The sequence below is a fragment of the Orycteropus afer genome, unplaced genomic scaffold (assembly GCF_000298275.1).
Source record: "Orycteropus afer afer isolate SDZICR_OR568_19922 unplaced genomic scaffold, OryAfe1.0 scaffold00756, whole genome shotgun sequence".
In the NCBI taxonomy this organism is placed as follows: domain Eukaryota; kingdom Metazoa; phylum Chordata; class Mammalia; order Tubulidentata; family Orycteropodidae; genus Orycteropus; species Orycteropus afer.
Window position 1 is genome coordinate 371286 of NW_006922343.1, and position 20004 is coordinate 391289.

General features: G+C 47.1%; 2 protein-coding genes across 2 annotated transcripts in view; one reads left to right on the forward strand and one right to left on the reverse strand.

The window, feature by feature from the left end:
• The window catches only part of ACP2 (acid phosphatase 2, lysosomal), an 8407-nt gene extending 2441 nt beyond the window's left edge, over nt 1-5966 (forward strand). Inside the window, exons 3-11 of the mRNA XM_007957540.2 lie at nt 224-310; nt 1531-1683; nt 1791-1889; nt 1968-2057; nt 2515-2647; nt 3436-3518; nt 3617-3723; nt 3862-4037; nt 5833-5966. Coding sequence (XP_007955731.1) covers nt 224-310; nt 1531-1683; nt 1791-1889; nt 1968-2057; nt 2515-2647; nt 3436-3518; nt 3617-3723; nt 3862-4037; nt 5833-5966 — 1062 coding nt within the window. The remainder of the gene's footprint in view (nt 1-223; nt 311-1530; nt 1684-1790; nt 1890-1967; nt 2058-2514; nt 2648-3435; nt 3519-3616; nt 3724-3861; nt 4038-5832) is intronic.
• A 1224-nt stretch (nt 5967-7190) lies between these two features.
• Nucleotides 7191-19044, reverse strand: DDB2 (damage specific DNA binding protein 2). The gene is made up of 10 exons (XM_007957548.1): nt 18927-19044; nt 17966-18102; nt 17413-17604; nt 11432-11577; nt 10080-10179; nt 9822-9999; nt 9351-9493; nt 7710-7874; nt 7525-7570; nt 7191-7234 (listed from the first exon to the last, which is right to left on the reverse strand). Exons 1-10 carry the CDS (start codon nt 19042-19044, stop codon nt 7191-7193), a joined length of 1269 nt encoding a protein of 422 aa, XP_007955739.1.
• Nucleotides 19045-20004: the final 960 nt, after the last annotated feature.

The following is a 20004-nucleotide window of genomic DNA, read 5'->3' on the forward strand; positions in this document are numbered from 1 at the left end:
AACAAAGAAAATTTCCTTCAATAGATAAACCTTTCCTTAACTTTTACAATAACGGACTAATACAATATTTGTCCTTTTGTGATTTACTTATTTCACTCAGCATAAGGTCCTCCAAGTTCATCCACGTTATGCGGTGTTTTGCAGATTCTACATTATTCTTTAGCGTTGCATAGTATTCCATTGTGTGCCCTCAGACCCTCTTAACTCTCAGATTTGCCCACAGGAGGGGATGCTTCAGCACTGGGAGCTGGGCCAGGCTCTGCGGCAGCGCTACTATGGGTTTCTAAACACCTCTTATCACCGGCAAGAGGTAAGGCTCAGAGCTCAGGAGGCAAAGGGAATGGGCCCTGCTGTCCTCACCATCTGCTCTCCAGGAGCCCAAGATGAGGCTGGGCATTCAGGCCTCTCTCCTGAGTTTTTGGTTACAACTACAGGACAAGAACTCCAAGAGCTGTCTAGAACAAAGTCTTAGAGATCAAGTTGCCCCTGCTTGGCTAGGACAGGAAAATCAGATCAAGCATTCCAGCTCAGACTTAGGAAGGGCTTGGAAAAGTAGTTTCTGACTCTTTTAAATAACTTGGGGCTTTCTATCCATGGAGTACCTACTAAGGGTCAAGCACCATGCTAGCACCTTGTATACAGTGGTGCACCACACAAATAAAATCTGTGTCTTCGTGGACCTTAGACTGTAGTAGGAGCATTAGATAATAAACCAGATAGACAGGGTACATCAGCAAAGACTGGCAAGTATGCTGGACACATCTGCTCTTCAGGAGGGATGGGAATAGCTGTTCCCCTGGTTACCACCCTCAACCACAGATGCCTCAAGGGTATAGAGATGTTATTATTGTTCCCTTGAGACCCAGCCTACCCTGATCTTGCCCTTCCCCACAGCTTCTTCCTGCTTTTTCACAAGCAACTATCACTGTTCCTTATCTTATTTCCTCTCCCTGGTCTCTAAGCCGTTTATACAAGGTGTGTGGGGAGTGATTGGAGACAGTTCCCACCCTCAAGGACCCTGGTCTAGATAGGGAGATGATGTTGTTGTTATGTGCCCTTGAGTGGGATCTGACTCATAGCAACCCTTCCTTGGGTTTCTGAGGCAGTATCACTAGGAAGTAGGATTGCCCCATCTGCCTTCCGAGGAGTGGCTGGTGGGTTTGAACCACCAGCCTTCTGGTTAGCAGTCAAGTGCTTTAGGCACTATGCTACCAGAGCTCCCAGATAGGGAGATAAGTGTTTTATAAAGCCAGACAGACAGACCAGAGAGCCTTACTAAGCACTCTGGTGGTACAAAGGGGTGTTGGAGCTAGAGCTATTCCCATGGGAGTTCAGGCTAGTGACAGCCCCCAGCTGAGTGTTTGGGCCTTTGCTGGGTAGAGGCTTGGGAAGGCCAGAGGGGGAAGGGCCAGATGCACAGTGGGTTTACAGTTTGTCAGGTAACCACAGGACCATGTCCTCCCCCGTGACTCCACTGAGGGGCCAGCACCTGCCCCACGAGGTGAGACGCATGGTTTTGTCGTCTTGCAGGTTTATGTGCGAAGCACAGACTTTGACCGTACCCTCATGAGTGCTGAGGCCAACCTGGCGGGTCTCTTCCCTCCTGATGGGATGCAGCGCTTTAACCCAAACATCTCATGGCAGCCTATCCCCGTGCACACTGTGCCTGTCACTGAGGACAGGGTAGGACTGGCCAGCCCTTCCCTGGAGGTGGTGAGGGGACAACTCTGGCCATGGCCCTGCTGATCCCCCACTCCTTCTCTGCTTCTGTTTCCCCCCTTTGTCTGCAGCTGCTGAAGTTCCCGTTGGGCCCATGTCCTCGCTATGAGCAGCTGCAGAACGAGACCCGGCAGACACCAGAGTATCAGAATGAGAGCATCCAGAATGCAGTGAGTGGGGGCTGAGGTGCAGGTCATCAGACTGTCCTGTCCCTTGGGCAGCACTGACCCCTGGTCCATTTCTTACAGCAATTTCTGGACATGGTAGCCAACGAGACTGGGCTTACTGACCTGACACTGGAGACCGTCTGGAATGTCTATGACACACTCTTCTGTGAGGTGAGCCTGCTTAGGGTCCCCAGTATGACTGCTCTGCCCTCCCACCCCAGCTGGCCTAGGTCACAGGACAAGTAGCACTCAGTGCCTGGCTACCATTCCCACTGGGGAGGTCTAACCAGGCTGCTGCTTGTGAAACAAGGGAACTTCCCTCACGAGTGAAAAAGAACCTCAGAGTGGGAAATGGTTTATGAATTGTCAGCATTTCTGCTCCTCTCCACCCAGAACCTTCATGGTCTTGACTCCATTCTGCCGAGTCATACTTTCTGTGCCTGAGCTTCCTCTCCTGTGCCCTGCAGCCTCAACATGCGCTGTATATGCTGTTCCAGCCCGTCTACCTCACCTCTCCTCTTCTCCCTCTCCCCTCACACACACAGGCACCTTCCCACTGAGGAAGGGAGCTCCCCTGGGAGGGCTTGGTCTAGGCCGGTGGTGCTAACCGCCCCACTGCTGTACGCAGCAAACACATAAGCTGGTCCTGCCGCCCTGGGCCTCAGTCCACACCATGCAGCGTCTGAGCCGGCTAAAGGACTTCAGCTTCCGCTTCCTCTTCGGGATCTACCAGCAGGCAGAGAAGGCCCGGCTTCAGGGGGGTGAGTGACAAGAGCAGCATGTCACTCCCCTCCTCAGGACTCAATGGCAGCAAAAGTCTGCCAGTGGGAGCTTCTCACACTTTTAATTCCTCTATCTGAAATACTTGTTCCTTCACAATTAGGTCCCTCAGTCATCTCCCTTGTCACCAGTATCCTAATGCTTTCAATGCTTGGCATGTTTGTCTCTGTATGGCCATACAAGTTTTGAATACTGCTTTTCTGCCACCCAGAGTCTAAGTTTCACCCATGTCAGAAAACCCTCCCTCTCCTTAAATAAATACCTACCTCCAGAGAACCACTGCGGGCCGCTCTGAAAAGAGCAGAGGTAACACACATGCCAGTTTTCTGATTTGAGCACCCCAAGGAATGCTGGCCGTCAGAGCCTTCTGAGACCTCAGTAGTTCCCAGAGCCCACATTGAGCAGAGTTACCCTGGCACAGAGCCATCATCTTGAGTGTCCTGAAGCAATCTTAAATTTATGTTTGTTCTATCTGGGAGTAATTCTTCAAACATGGGCAGGGCCTCATAGCTCATTTATAAATGGGCAGGTTTCTACAGCTCTGTTGAAATATAGATGGGTATCTTGCTTTATGTAGCTTTCATCTGTAAATTGGGAAGTTCTTAGAGAGCAGGAGATGCTTGAGATCCTGTGTAGTTCCCAGGAGCCTACACAGTTCTCTCTGTTGGTGGCTGGACCCAGGACTTGCAGAGCAGGAGAGGACCATGGTTAGCTCAGATCAGAAGACTGTGATGGCCATAGCCACCGACACAAGCCTTTTCTCCTTCAGGAGTCCTCCTGGCTCAAATTCGGCAGAACCTGACCCTGATGGCGACCACCTCCCAACTCCCTAAGCTGCTGGTTTACTCTGCGGTAAGCGCCTGTGCACCCCAGCATGCTAACGTCACACAAGAGCTGATGTTCCAGGTTGCCTGGGAGCAGTGCTGATGGGGAGCCCCTTTCCCTTATAGCACGACACTACCCTGATTGCTCTGCAAATGGCATTGGATGTCTACAATGGGCGGCAAGCCCCCTACGCCTCCTGCCACATATTTGAACTGCACCAGGAGGATAATGGGTGAGGGAGCTACCAGTCTGCCCCTTGGGAGGGGCACTTGGGAGGTGGTTGAGAGCAAATCACCCCTCGCACAAGTGACCCAGGTCTCAGTGCGGGGCACGGTGAGCATCTCCCATCCTGCCTGCTCTCAACCTTCAGGAATTTCTCAGTGGAGATGTACTTCCGGAACGAGAGTAATAAGGCCCCCTGGCCACTGATCCTGCCTGGCTGCCCTCACCGCTGCCCTCTGCAGGACTTCCTTCACCTCACAGAGCGTGTTGTGCCCAAGGACTGGCAGCAGGAGTGTCAGCTGACAAGCGGGCCTGCAGACACAGGTAAGGTGGTGCCTCCATGCTGGTTGTAGCCCAGAACAGCTTTAAATTTACATCTACAAATCTTGAGTGAGTAGTCACACTTCCAGTCTTCTTACTGTATTTGTTATAGGTACTGAGACCATTTTACTCCTTTTCCCAGCTCTTCACCCTCAGGTGATGCCCTCACTTCTTACATCACTGAGAAAATACAACCAAGGATAGAACTTTCACTCCACCACCACCAGGTCGGCCAGCTCACTTGTATCTGTGTGCCACTCTTGGCTTCCCCTCCTGGGGTAGTAGATAAGCCACTAGTTAAGGGCACCTCTCCACTTACACCTTGAATCCATCTCTCCACCCCTCCTAAAGGACCTCAGGCACCTCAATGTTTTCCTTTCTACTGGACCCTCCCATCTCAGTAGCTTAGGGAAACTGCCTTTGACTCATGTCCTTCTGCAGTTAGTTCCCTTTCCTCTGCGCCCTTCTGGAGTGAAATCCTTTGAGTTGCCTAGAGTGGCTTCTCTCCTCACCTATTCTTTTAGATTCACATTAGACAACCTTGTGTCACCTTCCACTCTAATGAAGCCCTTCTTGTCTCAGGGTGACTAGTGACCTTAGCCACCTCCTCTTACCTCTCAGTCGCATTTTATCACTGGTCACCCCTCCCTTAAACACTTTCTTGGCTTCCCCTCGTTTTCTTCCTAACCTACAGGCAGCTACCTCATTGGCTTCTCCTCCCCACTAAGCAGTGGGTAGCCCAGGGCTCATCCCTGACCCTTTCCCCCTCTGTGCCCACTCCTAAGGTATTCTCATCTAATCCCATGGCTTTATGTTCCACCTTCATGCTGAGTTCCACTTTTTTGTTGTGACTTGCAGATTCACATCTCCAGCCCTGACTTCTTATCTGAGCTACAGACTCATGTATCCAGCTACCAACCACAAGTCTCTGCCTGGATGCAAATAAGGCATCACAAAGTTGCTATGTTTGAAACCAAATACCTTTCCCTCCAGATCTGGTCTTCTTCCAGGTATATAAATGCCACATCAGGTACCCACTGGATAGCACAGCCCAGAAGTTACCTTAGATACCCTCTTTCTCATGTCCCACATCCAACCCTCTGGCCTTATCCGCTCCACTTTTATAAGACATGCTCTTGCCTCCCTAGTCCACTCTACCATCATCTCTTCCCTGAACTTCCAAAGCTTCTGAAGTATTTTCTGACTTGTCTTGTCCCTGCTAGTCTCTCAGCACAGCAGAGTTAATTTTAAAAAAACGTAAGCCAGCTCGTCTTCACCCTCCTCAAAATCTTCCAGTGGCTTCCCATCACATCTGGAATAAAGTCCAAGTTTGTTCCCACCCCTCTTGACCCCACCCTCTACCCTCATCTCCCTGCCCCCCCTTCCTCTGCTCTGGTGAGCCTTTCTCACTGATCCTGAACACCCCAAGCACAGTCCCACATCAGGGCCTTTGCACTTCCTGCCCTGGCCTCCCAGAACTCTTCCCCCCTCAGATCATGGTACATCTCACTCACTGACTTCAGTCAGGTCTGTTTGAATTTCCTTCTCCCCCTCCTCTGTGGCACATTTCTTGACTGAGCTGCCTTGCTTTTTTTGTTTTGTTTTGAATAGCATTCATCACTAACGGATCACTCCTATCACTTGCTGGTCTCTTAGGACGTGAATTCCACGAGGCAGAGACTTTGTCTTCATCAACTTCATGTCTCTATTGTCAGAAATGTACCTGGCATATAGTGGGCACTCCTGTCTGTTGAATGAATGCTGACATCACCTTTCTCCCTCCCTCCCCAATGCCCAGAGGTGATCGTGGCCTTGGCTGTGTGTGGCTCCATCCTCTTCCTCCTCATAGCACTGCTCCTCACCGTCCTCTTCCGGATGCAGGCCCAGCCCCCTGGCTACCGCCACGTCGCAGACGGGGAGGACCAGGCCTGACAACCACTCAGCCCCCTTCCCTCTGCCTCCTAGGGGAGGTGGGCTGGGCCCTTGCTTCTGACTGTTGCTGCTCCCCAGCCCATGGACAGGAGACTCTGGGTTGGGCCTCCCTCTGATGACCCTCAGCCTAGATGAACAAGTGGGGCTTGGCTGGGTCCCTGGCACCTGTCACTCAGCATTCATGTGCCTGATGTTTACCAAGTACTGTGTGGGACACTGGCTTTCTCCAAACAGGATCTGCCTCCTCCATACTCCCTAAGCGCCTGGATACAGACAAGTATTCAGGCTCCACCCAGGACCTGGGACAAAAGAAAACTGAAGGAATAGGTACTTGATTTGCCCTGCCCAATCAAGCCCTGCACTTTCTCTGCCAACCTGGAGTCTGGCAAATGGTTTAGAGGGCACAGTCTCACTTCTCAGTGCATATTTTAGTGGGAAAAATGACATATAACACTGGGGGAATAAACATAGCCACTGGGGAACAGGATCACCCAACAACTAGCCAGTCAAGTTTTCCTTTGTCCACCTGAAGCCATCATTACAGTTAAGCATCTTTATCACATCTTCAGCTTGAGCAAGTCTGAAGGGTGTATCTAGTGGGGGTTGGACAAGGGGAACTGGCATACAGGTTCCTGAAGCTACCGTCCCTCTAAGCTGAGCTGGGTTCTCCAGGGTCCTGACGTAAATGCAAGTGGTAAGCCTAATAGCTCTAGACTATGATCCTGAATAGGGTGAAATAGCTTCCAGAGAATGAAAGTTGCAGACACTTAGCGCTGTTTCTTTCTATGCCTTTTCTTCATTTCTGGGACCCAAGGAGCCCTCTGACCAGGTCAGTACCAAAAGATCCACTCAGAGGCTCTCAACTGGATGTGGTTTTATTGGCCATGTCAATAGTGAGAACAAACAAAAAAACACTACCCGATCACCCTATCTCTGCACATCAGAGAGAAGAAAAGTACCTTGGCTCCAGGATAAGCTTGGCTCTAAGATGATACAGCAGGGACCCTTGGTACAGCTAGGTCACCAACTCAAGAGGAGTTTCCAGAGGAGTTATGTGCCCATGTCCAGTCCCACAGTGCCCCATGCCACAATATCCTGGCTCCAACCTTAAGACTTGTGTACTTCTAGCCCTTCTGCAGGGAGCCGCCTCTTCTCACAGGACTTGTTCCCATCTGGGGCTCCAAGCCCTTGCTTGGCACACACCTTTGTTAATGTCTCTTGCTTCTACATCCCAGCTTCTTCCTGGCTCCAAATGAGAATGTGATAACCTAGGAGGAGAGAAACCAGTCTGACTTGTACCTTCTGCTATCAACCTCTGATCCAGGGAACCTAGGACTTTGTAAGAAATATCAGGAAACTACACAGCAGTCAGGCATTGCCATAAGCAAGACAAAGCAAGAGATACAGAATGTCTAGGCCAGAGGCCAGTGTCTCCGAGTTGGTTTACTGGCAACAAGGGTAAATGTGACAGGAATAAGATGAGGTTAGCCTGCACTGACCCATAGGGAGTAGGGTCAAGCCTGGCCAGTCTGAGGGGATATGTTCTGCTCCCACTCACCCATCACAGAGGCCAGCGTGTCTCCCGTGGGATTGAACTCATTGAGCTGCAAAAATAAGAGGAGGGGGTGAAGGTGTTGGCAGAACCAGTGAAGGGCAGCCAGGGCTAGTTTCTGGTCATTTTTCATCATGAAGGTAGGCTGAGTCCTGCTTCCTCCCATCATTATTTGAGGGCCCAAGCCTCACCGAAACGATACCGGAATACTCTGGGTCATAGAGCTGACACATCATCTTCCCTGAGCTTCCATCAAACACATCAATCGTCCTTAATTCATGGGGAGTACTGCTTTTGAAATTAGGATCTGGGTACCGGCCCACAACAATGAGGTTGTACCAAGGATGCCAGGTTGCCTAGGAGATGGAGAGGCTGGTCACAAGAGTGAATGCAGAACATTACCAAGAGGAACATCAAAAGTATTCTTTACTGCAGACCAGCCAGCAATTGAATAATGAAGACGAGACCCACATGAAACTACAAGAGGGTTTTCAGCCGCATGTGCTTCTGCCATTGCTGACTTCCCTGGAAGGCTCTCAAGACACCATCCGGCCACCTCTCTTGCATTTCCTGAACTCATACCAACTGATAAGCTGAATCTTTAATGTCAGCCTGACCCAGACATGAACCAAAATGGTAAGCCTATGACAAAGCAAAATAGTATCTGGTCATAAAGTCAAATAGGACCTAGTTCTAGAATAACCCCACCACTATCCCTCCCTCCATCGATGTGAAGAATGAAGAATGGAGAATAAAAGAGCTAGTGGCTGTAAAAGGGGAAGAAATCTATGTTCCCAGACGGTCCCATATGAACAAATCTGGCACTTACCGGCATGACAGAAAACTGGATGGGATTTTCCTAAGAAAGCATCTCGAAGTTTTGAAAGAGGAAAGATGTGAGCAGGAAGGAAGAGTGATACATGCTAGGGGTTGGGAATAAGTCACAAACAAATCCACACATGGGAAGCTGTAAGTTGGCCGGGCTGGATACCAAGAGCAAATGGGATGTCATGGGAGATGAGGACATACGGATCAATGGGAACACCAAATGTGAAGAATCCTTGATTGGTATTATTAAGAGCTTGGATTTGATTTGAGGTACATGGTGTCATTCTAATACCGAATCACTTCCATTCACTGAGTTCTTACCAAGTGCCAGGCATGGTGCTGAGTGCTTTAAGTACACTGATCCACCCTCACAACTCCATCAGACACTATTATTCCCTTTTCATAGACAGGGAAACTGAGATCCAGAGGTTACGTAACTTGCACAAGGATTCAAAAACCCAGGAGTGTCTGACTGCTTGAAGGTGATGCCCTCACCATTATGCCATACTGACCAAAGTACAGGGTTTAGAAAATAATAGAAGCTACTACAGCAGAGGAACTGACAATTCAGACTGCATGGGGGCTTGACAGAGAAGTCATGAAGCAATACAAGAAAACTAGGAAGACATGGGAAAGTACAGAACTTATTTCTATTATTAGAAGCCACCTCAACCTACAAGACAAACTAAGGAGGTTAAAGGTAGTTTGTGGAGTCAACTGTATATATAGGTAACTAAAAGCATGAGAGGAAAGAACAGAGGATCAGGATCTTAGAAAATGTCTATAGTGAGATCAGGGCTGGGCTGAAAAACAACTCAGAAAAATAGCTTATGAGACAAAGAAAACCCAGCAAAATGGGAGAAAAGGAGCAGAGAGCCAGAAGATGAGATGGCTTTGTGTCAGGACAGGAAGGTAGCTGGGACTCTAGGATATTGGCTCCCCACCCCACTCCTGCCCCTGAGAGCCAACCTCACGATCACAGCTCTCTTGCCTCCATCACTCACCTTGATGGGTGTGAGGTGCTGGAAATGGCGGTGGGGGTGTGGGATCAAGCCCAGGGGGCAGTCCCACTGGGAGGCAGAGTAAACCCGAATCTCGCTGTTCTGGTCTGTAGTCAGGAGCCGGGCTCCATCAGAACTGAAACAAGCTGGTAAAACAAAAAGCCCCTGGGGTGAGAGAACCATGCGCCCCCTGTAGTCCTGGCCTTCACGGGCCTTCTCTGGCAGGGTAACTTCCAGCCTGCCCTCTCTGGACAACGTGGAAGGGAAAGGATGGACCTGAGCTGTGGACAGAAATACTCTAGAAGCACAGCAGCTGATGGGGGCAGCCAGAGCCAGAAAGGTGCCAAGACATGGGTTTGGCCGATGCTGCCAGGGGAAAGGTCTAACTCAGCAGCTTTGAAACCTGGAGGGAAAACTCTGGGAGCAGATGGATGGGCAGGGTCTGCAGGGAAGAGGAGGTCTGGTGTGTCACACCTGCGTTGACAGGATGCTGGTGAGGCAGCGAGGAGAGGAAGCTCGATTTCCCTCTAACCTGGCGCAGGTCCCAGATTTTCACTGTTTGATCTACAGAGGCTGTGGCCAGGAGCCAATCACAGCATGGGTTCAGGGCCACATGGGTCACTTTCTTCTTGTGCAGTCTGAGATTCCAAAGCTGCAGAGGAGAGCCTGGTTCAGGTGGGCGCACAGACCCCAAAGGTGCGGGTAAGGGAGGGCCTGAGCCAGAGAATGCACCTCCTTGCCGTCCATGTTCAGCAGAATCACCTGCCCCGCGTTGTCTCCTGTGACCACCACGCGGCTTCCAGCAGACACGTCCAGGCTGCAGAACCAGAAGCTGGAGGGGAGATTGTGCTGTAAGGTTCTTGGGGACCAGGACGAGGGCCACTTATTCACTGTTGCAACTCCAGTGTCTAACACACTGCAGGCATTCAATAAAGATTTGTTGAATAAATAAATAATTGTCTTGCCATGGATTCCCAGTGAAGGACATACAGATCTGTCTGTCATCTAGACAAAGGGTTTCGGGGTGATGGAGCCCAGAAGTTTGTTTAGTACCTGCTGGGCCTGCGATCAGCTAGTAAAAGTGCCTGAAGCAGCCAAACCTCAGAACCATAAGGCAGGTCTCTCAGCTAGCTCCACCCTCCACAGCCCCAGGTTCTGAAGGAGGTTCAGTTACCTGATCTCTCCCTTCACTCTCCAGCCTTTCAGTGAAAGGAAACGACAATCCTGACCAAACTGGGACTGCTTAGCTCTCTTCCTCAGACCCAGCTACAAAGGAACTTCTGCCCCCTTCTGAGCATTTAGGGGAAAATGTACACATAACCCATAAACTTGAGCTTGTTTTTTTGTACCTTGAACTACTTGAGGGTGGGGGATGGGGTAGGGGGGTACTGACAGCCAGCAGCACTCATTCACATTTTCTCCCAAATCCATGCTGCTGCACTCTCTCTTGTTGTCCTCTATGAATGAGAGGGAGGGTGTCCAGCGGATGAGTAACCAGGTGTCCATCAGCCACCTAGCCCACCAGTGCATATTCCTTACCCCGCGGGGCAGCCTAGGATAACAGCCAACACTAGTCAGACCCCACACTCTCACACAGGAGCTTTTAGAATTAGGTCTCTGGCTAGAAAACCGGTGACGAGCATTTGTCACTCTTGCTGAGTCCAAAGTAGTTTATGGAGATGATTCTATCCATTTAAGCATCCCCCAAGGAACTGGTCAGGTCATCACACCCAGCTGAATATAGGGAAGGAAACCTTAAATTCTTAATTCTTGCTCCAGTCTCTAAGTGGCTTTCTAGGCCAGTGCCACGTTGACTTGTCTAGTTAGAATCAAAGTCTAATCCAATATAGCTGTGACTTACAGAAGGGGTGAGGAGAGGAGACTCCCCAAAGCAGTAACCCACGTGGACCAAAGTAAGAGCAGCCAAAGAGAGTTCAAGAAACAGAAGAGTGGAAAGGCTAAGGCTAACACCTTTCCCTTCTTCCCTGTGCCAGGTTTGGGTACAGGAAATGGGATCTGAAAGCTCTCACTAGAACTACATGGAGGGCCTAGAAGCCCTTTCCCCTACTGGTTAAACTACTCACTTGCAGGTGCCTGAGCTGGTAAAAACTCGGAGAGTATTGCCTTTAAAGTCTTGCAGCCTAGTTGTTCCCTCCATTGAGGAGGTAAAAAACTGGTGGGTATTGAGAGGGTTAAACTTCAGCCCTGTGATGCTCCCTCCAGCTCCAATCTAACGTGAGGAAAGAAAAAGCCAGTGAGTGATGATGGACCAGGACCTGAGCGAGGCTGCTCCGACAGAAAAGCTTCTGCCAGCACCTGAGGCCAGGCCAGCTGATATGTCTAGAGTCCAGGACGCTCTCCACAGTGTTTTAAATATTTTATTTTAAAGTTAACATACAGTAAATTGGCCCTTTTTGGTGAAAAGTTCTATGACGCTGAACACGTATATTCAGGTAACTATCACTGTGAACAGGATGTAGAATAGCCCTTCACCCCAAAAAACTCTCTCATGCTCTCCCTTTGTAGTCACACCCTCCCTCCACCCCAAGCCCTGGCAACCACAGATCGGTTTCCCATCACTAGTTTTGCCTTTTATAGAATATCATATAAATGAAATTATATGGTATGTAACTTTGAGACTGGCATCTTTCACTCAGAATAATACCTCTGTTCCATGTATCAATGGCTCATTCCGTTTTACTGCTGAGAAGCATTCTACCATATGGCTGTACCACAGTTTGTTGATCGCACAGTGCTCTTTTTAGAAGTTTCAACTTGGAACAGTGACTAGGTTAGGAAAACAGGTGTCTGATCTGGGGCTCCTTCCTATTTGTTCTGACATCTCACACAATGGTGATGGAAAGAGTAATGATAACCTCACTTAAAACCTGTTAAGTGCTCATTAATGGCCAGTCCCTGTTTTAAGAACTTTACATCTCTAAGAACCCCTTCTCTGCCATTCCTTATGCTGCTGCTATCCCAGACTCACAGACCCACACAAGGTCTCTTACACAACGTCTGTTTAACCAACTGAATGTACTAACTGGCATTTTGTATCCACTCTATAAAACATTCTAACCAATGCCCAGTCTTGCCAAGTCCTTGCCGCTAGTAAGACAATCTTCTTCCACTATCTGAGTTCTATGCTTACCAAGACTTAGTTGTGTTTGTTCTTAACTTTTTTTTATGCCAGTTGTACCTTTTATTGTAATACGTAATTTAATTAAACATGTAAACCAATGGAGTAAGTGCAAGAAGAGTCATTTGTTGAATGCTTTGGAAAAACTAGATAAAAATGTGTTGTTAAGAATAATTGTCTAAATATAGTTGTCGAATCAAGCATGTGAGAGAAAATATGATGGGAAATAAGAATTTAGAAAGAATTTTCAATCAGACTGCTTCACAATTATCTTTAAATTATCTTTCCACCTTAGAGTAATGGAAACTAGACCATATAAAGAATATATTATGGGTGTGATTTATGTGAGACCAAGTGAACCCTAATCGGTAGATCCAGACTGCAAGGAAAAGGTTGGCTCTACATCAACACATACATAGACCATTTCAGATAAAAATGTCCTTCTGGTAATAGACTAGGTGGTTATGACCAACTCTTACACTAAGAAGGACTAGAATATCTGGACAAAATGGTTTTAAACATCTATTTGAACAAAAGAAGACAAACAGCCTACTTGAAAAATGGGCAAAGGACTTGAACAGACATTTCACAAAACAGGATATACAAATGGGCAACAAACACATAAAAAGACACTCAATGTTATTAGTTATTAGGAAGATGCAAACAAAACCACAATGAGATACACCACCTCACCCTATGATGAAAAAAACAAAAACAAATAAAAAATACCAGAAAACAAAGGTGTGGGTGAGCATGTGGAGAAATTGGAACCCTTATCCATTGCTGGTGGGAATGCAAAATGTTAAAGCCACTGTGGAAAATACAGAGGTACCATATAACCCAGCCATCCCAATCCTAAGTATATATGCAAAAAAGCTGAAAGCAGATACACAAAAAAACTGAAAGTAGGAATGCAAATAGAAACCTACGCACCAATGTTTACTGCTGCATTATTCACAATAGCCAAAAGGTAAAAAACAATCTAAATGTCCATCAGTGCATGAATGGAGAGACAAATGTAATACCCACATACAATGGAATGTTAATCATGTAGAGAATGAAGTCCGGATATATGCTACAACGTGAATAAACCTTGAAAACATCATGTCGAGTGAAATAAGTCACAAAAGGACAAATAATATGATTCCACTTATATGAAATAGGCAAAGTATAGAGACCAAACCTTATGAGTGATGGCCAGGGCTGTGAGGGAGAGGGAAAGAGAGTCATCACTTAGGGGGCACTGAGTTCCTATTAGGAGCTCTGGTAGCATACTGGCTAAAGCACTTGACTGCTAACCAGAAGGCTGGCGGTTCAAACCCACTGGCCACTCCTCGGAAGGAAGGTTGGGCAATCCTACTTCCGTAGTGATACTGCATCGGAAACCCAAGGAGGGGTCGCTACGAGTCGGGGCCGACTCGACGGCACATAACAACAACAACAACGAGTTCCTATTAATATTGAAAAAACTGGGAAAAGAATAGCGGTAATGGCTGCACAATATGATGAACACAATGCGACTGAATCATACATGAAAAGATTGTTGAATTGGCAAACTTGTAAATATTTTTAATACAATAAAAATAATTATTTTAAAAAACAAAATCTATGTGAGATTTCTAATTCCAAGATGGTGGGTTAACTTGTGTTAGATCAACTTTCTGTCAAAAACAATTAGAAAGTTAGATTAAATACATATCTTCAAAGACAAGTTTGAAAAGTCTTTCAAGGCATTAGAGAACTATCAAGACAGCAAGGGGGCGGCACAGTGCCTAAGGCATTTGACTGCTCACCAGAAGGTTGGCAGTTCAAACCCACCAGCTGGTCCACAGAACAAAGATAGGGTCATCTACTTCTGTAAAGATTTACTACCTTGGAAACCCAACGGGGGTTACTATGAGTTGGACTTGACTCCATGGTCACCCCAGGTGTTTCAGAATAGAACTGTGCTCCAGCATCTTCAGCGGTTGTGAGCTTTGTAAGCAGATCGCCAAACTTCTCTCCCAAGGGGCATCTAGGTGGATTCGAACTGCCAACCTCTTGGTTAGCAGCTGAGCACTTATTTGTTTGAGCCACCCAAGCATTCTTCTCATGGAGATAAGAAGAAAAAAAAACTGAGGTGCACATTTATCAAGGAAAAGAGGTCTTGGGGGAAAAAATCTAGCTTTTAGTTAGTATCTTTATACTCTAGAAATGAAGAATTAACTGGCAATAGACTGTTCCTTGCAAAGACTGAAATTCAGTTTCAAATAATTTCACCCTCCGATTAGATTAAAGAAATATCAATAAAATTAAAAAAACCTCTAGCAAACTGATTAGGAGAAAAAGAGAAAAGAAGTAAATTACCAATACTAGGAATTTAAAAGAGGACACTGCTATAGAACCTATAGACAATAAAAGGATAATGAGGAACAGGTTTATGCCAATAAATTCAACAAGTTAAATAAATGAACAAATTATTTGAAAGACACAATCTACCAAAGTTCATTCAAGAACAATTAGATAATCAAGTATCCCTGTATGTATGAAAGAGATTTAATTTGTAGTTAAAAATCTTCCAACAAAGAAAACTACAGGTCAGATAGCTTTGCTAGTAAATTCTATAAAAAATTTAATGGAGAAATATACCAATTCAACAGAAATTCTTCCAGAAAATAGAAAAGCAGGGAACACTTCCCAATTCCTTTTATGAGGCCAGCATTACAAGAAAAAAAATTATAGGATATTTTTAAATAGTCACCATCTGGCATAATATGATTAAAGTAGAATATCTGACATAAAAAAAACAACAGTGTAAAATAAAATATTTATGTAACAATGTAAGTAGAAGGATGGGTGTGTATAACGGTATATATATATGCACAGAAATGCCTGAGATGGCGTTCACCAAAGGGTTCGATTCAAGATTTTTCATGTGTACAATTTGGAGACATTAAGATGTCACTTTGAGTACTAAGGTACGCCTAACCCAAGCCTAATAAGCAGGTGAAAGCCTGACAATGAATAAGGAAGACTGAAGAAGAATTGATTCCTTTGAATTGTGGTGTTGGCGATGACTACTGAAAATACCCTGGACTGCCAGAAGAACGAACAAATCGATCCTGAAGAAGTGTAGCTGGAATGCTCCTCAGAAGCAAGAATGGCCCAACGTTGTCTCACCTACTTTGGTCATGTGGTCAAAAAGGACCATTGCTTGGAGAAGGATCTCATGCTTGATAAAGTGAAGGGTCAGAGAAAAAGGGGAAGACCCTCAATGAGATGGACCGACAGTGGCCGCAATGATGGGCTCAAGCACAGCAAGGACTGTGAGGCTGGTGCAGACAGGGCAGTGTTTCATTGTCGCACACAGGGTTGCTGTGAGTCAGAATCCACTCAATGGCCTCTGATAGCAACAACAACAACGACATTAACAAAGAGCCATGGTGACACAGCGGTTAAGTGACTGACTACTAACAGAAAGGTCAGGGGTCCAAATGAACCAGCTTCCACACAGGAGAAAAATGTGGCAGTTTGCTTCTATAAAGAGTATAGCCTTGGAAATCCTATGAGAAGTTCTAATCTGTCCTATAGGGTCACTGTGAGTTGGAATTAACTTGATGGCAATGGGTTTTTGAATTACATTAATCATGTTATGCAACCATCACCAACATCTGTTGTAAAATTTTCCATCACCACAAAAAGAAACTCAATACTTCCTAAATAATTCTTCCTCCTTCTCCACTCCCTCCCATCCCTGGAAACCACTAATATACTTTGGGACCTACATTTTCGCATGGCAACCATCTCTAGTGTTTCACTAACACTGATCCCACATCATTCATTTCACTGATCTGTTTGGCTTCTTTAGATATGTTTGTGACCCCTGCTCTAAATCCAGAGTGTCACTTTTCACATGACAGCTCTCCAATGTTAACTACCAGCTAGGCAAGCGAAAGGTCTTTTCTGGTAAAGAGGCCAACACACTCAACCTTCAGCAACTGATCATCAATGCTAGAATATCTGAGATATTCTATATCTAAAAAGCGCTATGCCAAACTCTGCCCCCCCCCACTTTTCTCCTCATGTACCTAAACACTACTCTTCCTCACACCTCCCTCCTCCATGAGGCCCTCTCCATCAACTGATTCACAAGGGGTTCTTCTTTCTCTTAGATTCTGTAGCATTTAGCATCTGTACTGTTAGTTATCTTTCATATGTATAGCCCCTCCGCCCAGTTACACTTCAAGCCCCTCATTCCCTCAACAAATATAGCTACTCTAGGTCCAACGTTGTTCTGGGCACTGAGGCTAATGTTGAACCAGAAAGACAAGGTCGCTGCCATCACAGAGCTTACTTTCCCATGGCCAAAGGCACAGGAATCAACAAATAAGTAAATCTCTTCAAATACTGAAAAACGCTGTGAGAGGAGGGGAGAACAAAAAGCAGGGTAATAAGACAGGAAGTGACTCGGGGGCGGGGAGAGGATACTGTAGACAGGGCGGTCAGTGGAAGCCTCTTTGAAGAGGTTCCACCAAGTCAAGACCTGAATAGTAAAAGGGAGCTGGTCATAAGATATGGGAAAGAACATTCCAGACAAAAGGAACAGTAAGTGCAAAGGCCCAGTTTTAGGAATAGAAATAGTGCATATGCTTGAAAGCATAGGGGGACCCCAGACAGTAGTAGAAGATGAGGTCAAAGAGGTAAGAAGTGGCTTTGATTCTATTCCAAGTGGTAACTTAACTTCAGAGTGTTATACCTTCTTATACCGTAATTATTACCTTCTTATACCTTAAGGGCAGGCATTCAATAAAGAGTATCATCATCACCATTTACATGTTTGAAAAGACCCACATTTTGATCCCAGTCATCTCCTCGTAACTGGATGACTTTTCATTCCTTCAACAAACAGTTCCTTACCACTACCATCTGGCATAGGGAATTGCTCACCCCTTTAATGAAGGTGGGTGTGTCCAATGTGTTAAAGTTCCAGAGCAAGATATCTCCCCCTTTGGAACCCACAGCCAGGGTGCTGGGGTGAGTTGGGTGCCACGCCAAGGCTGTGGCCCTCCTGTCAAAGGGGGCGGCCTTCTGGAGTATCCGGTAAGAAGCCAGAGAATGCAAAAAGGACTGCTGGAGACTCTAACACAGAGAGAAAGAAAGAAGCTGAATTAACACCCTAGTCCTGAGTACACTGCCAATCCCTAAGTCTTCCCACCAAAGAAAACCACTTGTTTGGCCCTATGCCTGAAAACACCAACGTCCTCCCAACCAGTATTTGCAACGTGTGGGAACTGTTCTTGGAAAGCAAGGGGGCAGAGTTCATTTCAACTGGGACCTTTACACCCTAAGACTTCTAGCTGGCTGAGTGCCCAGTAGGCCAGTCACCAGGGTTGGGGTGATCCAACCACTCTGACAACCTGCCAAACCAACCCATCATCTCATTCTGGAGCAAAAATGCACCATGCAAACCCTGGAGCACTTCAGCCAGGAAATACCTCACCTGCTGCAGTGTCGGGCAGGTAGCTTGGCCCAGCTGACGCTGGTGGAGGACCCTGACAATGCTGCTGCACGGTGGCGGGACCTGCAGGTTAGCCAATCCTGCCCAAAGACAGGCCGAGTCACACTTCCTGCCAGAACCTGTCAAAACAGAGCAGACACATATTTTCCTCTCTGATCTCACTCTGGAAAGATCTTGCTGCTGGAATCTAGAAAGAAAGCCTTGTTTCATTCAGCATAGCCAATCTATGCCATTTCCATGATCTGCTTAGCCTCACCCAGCCCAAGAAATAAGTAGTGAGTAGGGATTCTAGCCTGCTTTCTCCTCCTCCTCCTCCTGGAAACCAACAGGATCCAAAAGCTCTGGACTAACTCTAGGGAAACCAGGCTCGTCCCGGGGAGGGAAAGCCACTTAGAATAGGAATAAAGCAGCTCTGAATCACCAAACTGCATTTGAGACCCAGTCTCTTGAAAACCAATTTATTTTTTTTCATGGACCAAAACAATTTTTTACAAAATTGCATGAGAATCCCCTACTTCAGTCTCTGAGACAATCCCCCCTTGTTTACAACCCCATGTTCAAACCCCAAAAAACCTCAGAGAATTAAGGGCTCACAACCTAAACCAAGGACAGTGTATTAAGTCGTGACTACCAAAATACAGCACACACTACCAGGCAAGGCGGGATTATTTTAAGCAGTTCTCAGCATAAACAAGGCAGCTGAGAAGTTCTAGTCTTATAATGGAGCTTATTTATCTATCTTTTTCTTTTATTTGAAGGGAGTTAACCCATGCCCTCCTGTCTCAAGCTGGCAAGTGTCAAAGGGCCTGCTGGCAAAATGCACAGCCCGAGGGTCCACACTTGGGACAGCCTCAGGAACCCAGGCGCATCCCGTCCTCCACCCATTCTCCTGTGTCAGAACCCCGAACGGTGGAAATATTAAGACAGCAGGCACAGACAGTACCGGGGGCCTTCGCAAAGTGCTTCTCGGCCTCCTGCTCCTGAGGACTTCTGCTCCTCGCGCCCTTTCCGCACATAACTTCAGAGGTCTTCTGGGTTTCTGGGCGTTTTCTGGGAGCCATTGCGTCTTCCGGACGAAGGGGTACACGAGACCCTATACTGAGATAATGGAATGAAGACTCTGAGGAGAAACAAGACAGGGACCGGGAAACCAGGCAGGCCACAGGTAGCTCAACTAAGCCAACTTCGCGCCAAACGAGCTCACAGCTTTAGAGTAAGCTTGTAGTTCCGGCAGCGCGCCTCTGGGAGAGGAACCGCCCCTTATTGGAAGGCGGGGACGCGCTCGGAGAGTTGGGAAGAATGTGAGGGGAGGGGCCTTATCTGTTCGCCAAACGGAGTAGAATCCTGGCCCCTCCCCTCGAAATGGGATAGCACCCAAGTGAAGGTCCACATCTAGTCCAAGTCAGCTGACCTGCCAGAAGTAAATATGGCCGCTAGCGCTAGGTCACTAAAGTTGAAGCCTCTTCTGACGTGGCATTGCCAGACGTTTGCCGGAGACCAGGTGCCAATCAAAGCTTCGGCTCCCGCCTTTACTGACTTCTTATTGGTAGTGAAACCTGTTTCAGCTTTGCGATTGGATGGTCTATAGAGGTAGTTTAGAGGTAGAGACGATTTAGCGGAACGTGATTCCTTTAGCTGTTACGTAAACTAGGGCTTTTCCAGTCTGTCAGCTTTGCCGTGGGTGTGGAGTACCTCCCAAGCTCCGTGGAATCTGAGCTTCTCTTTGCAAAGCAGTTGGAGCTCCTGGCTTTTAACTGATGCTTTCCCAAACCTGCAGTGTGTCCGCCTAGGGACCGGTCTGGGGAAGTGATGGGCAGGAGGGCATGGGGCTAACGGTGCTTTGAGGTCTTGTGTTTTCAACTTAAGCCAAAGGCTAAAGCATGGAGCCTTATACGCGAGGGCGGGCATCCTACCCGCCCGGGTTTGGATAGGAGAGATAGAGAACATACTAGTGGCAGGAACTGTTTGGACAAAGTTAGGAATGTGTGTGTTTTTAGAGAAAAGCAACACCTGGCATCGAG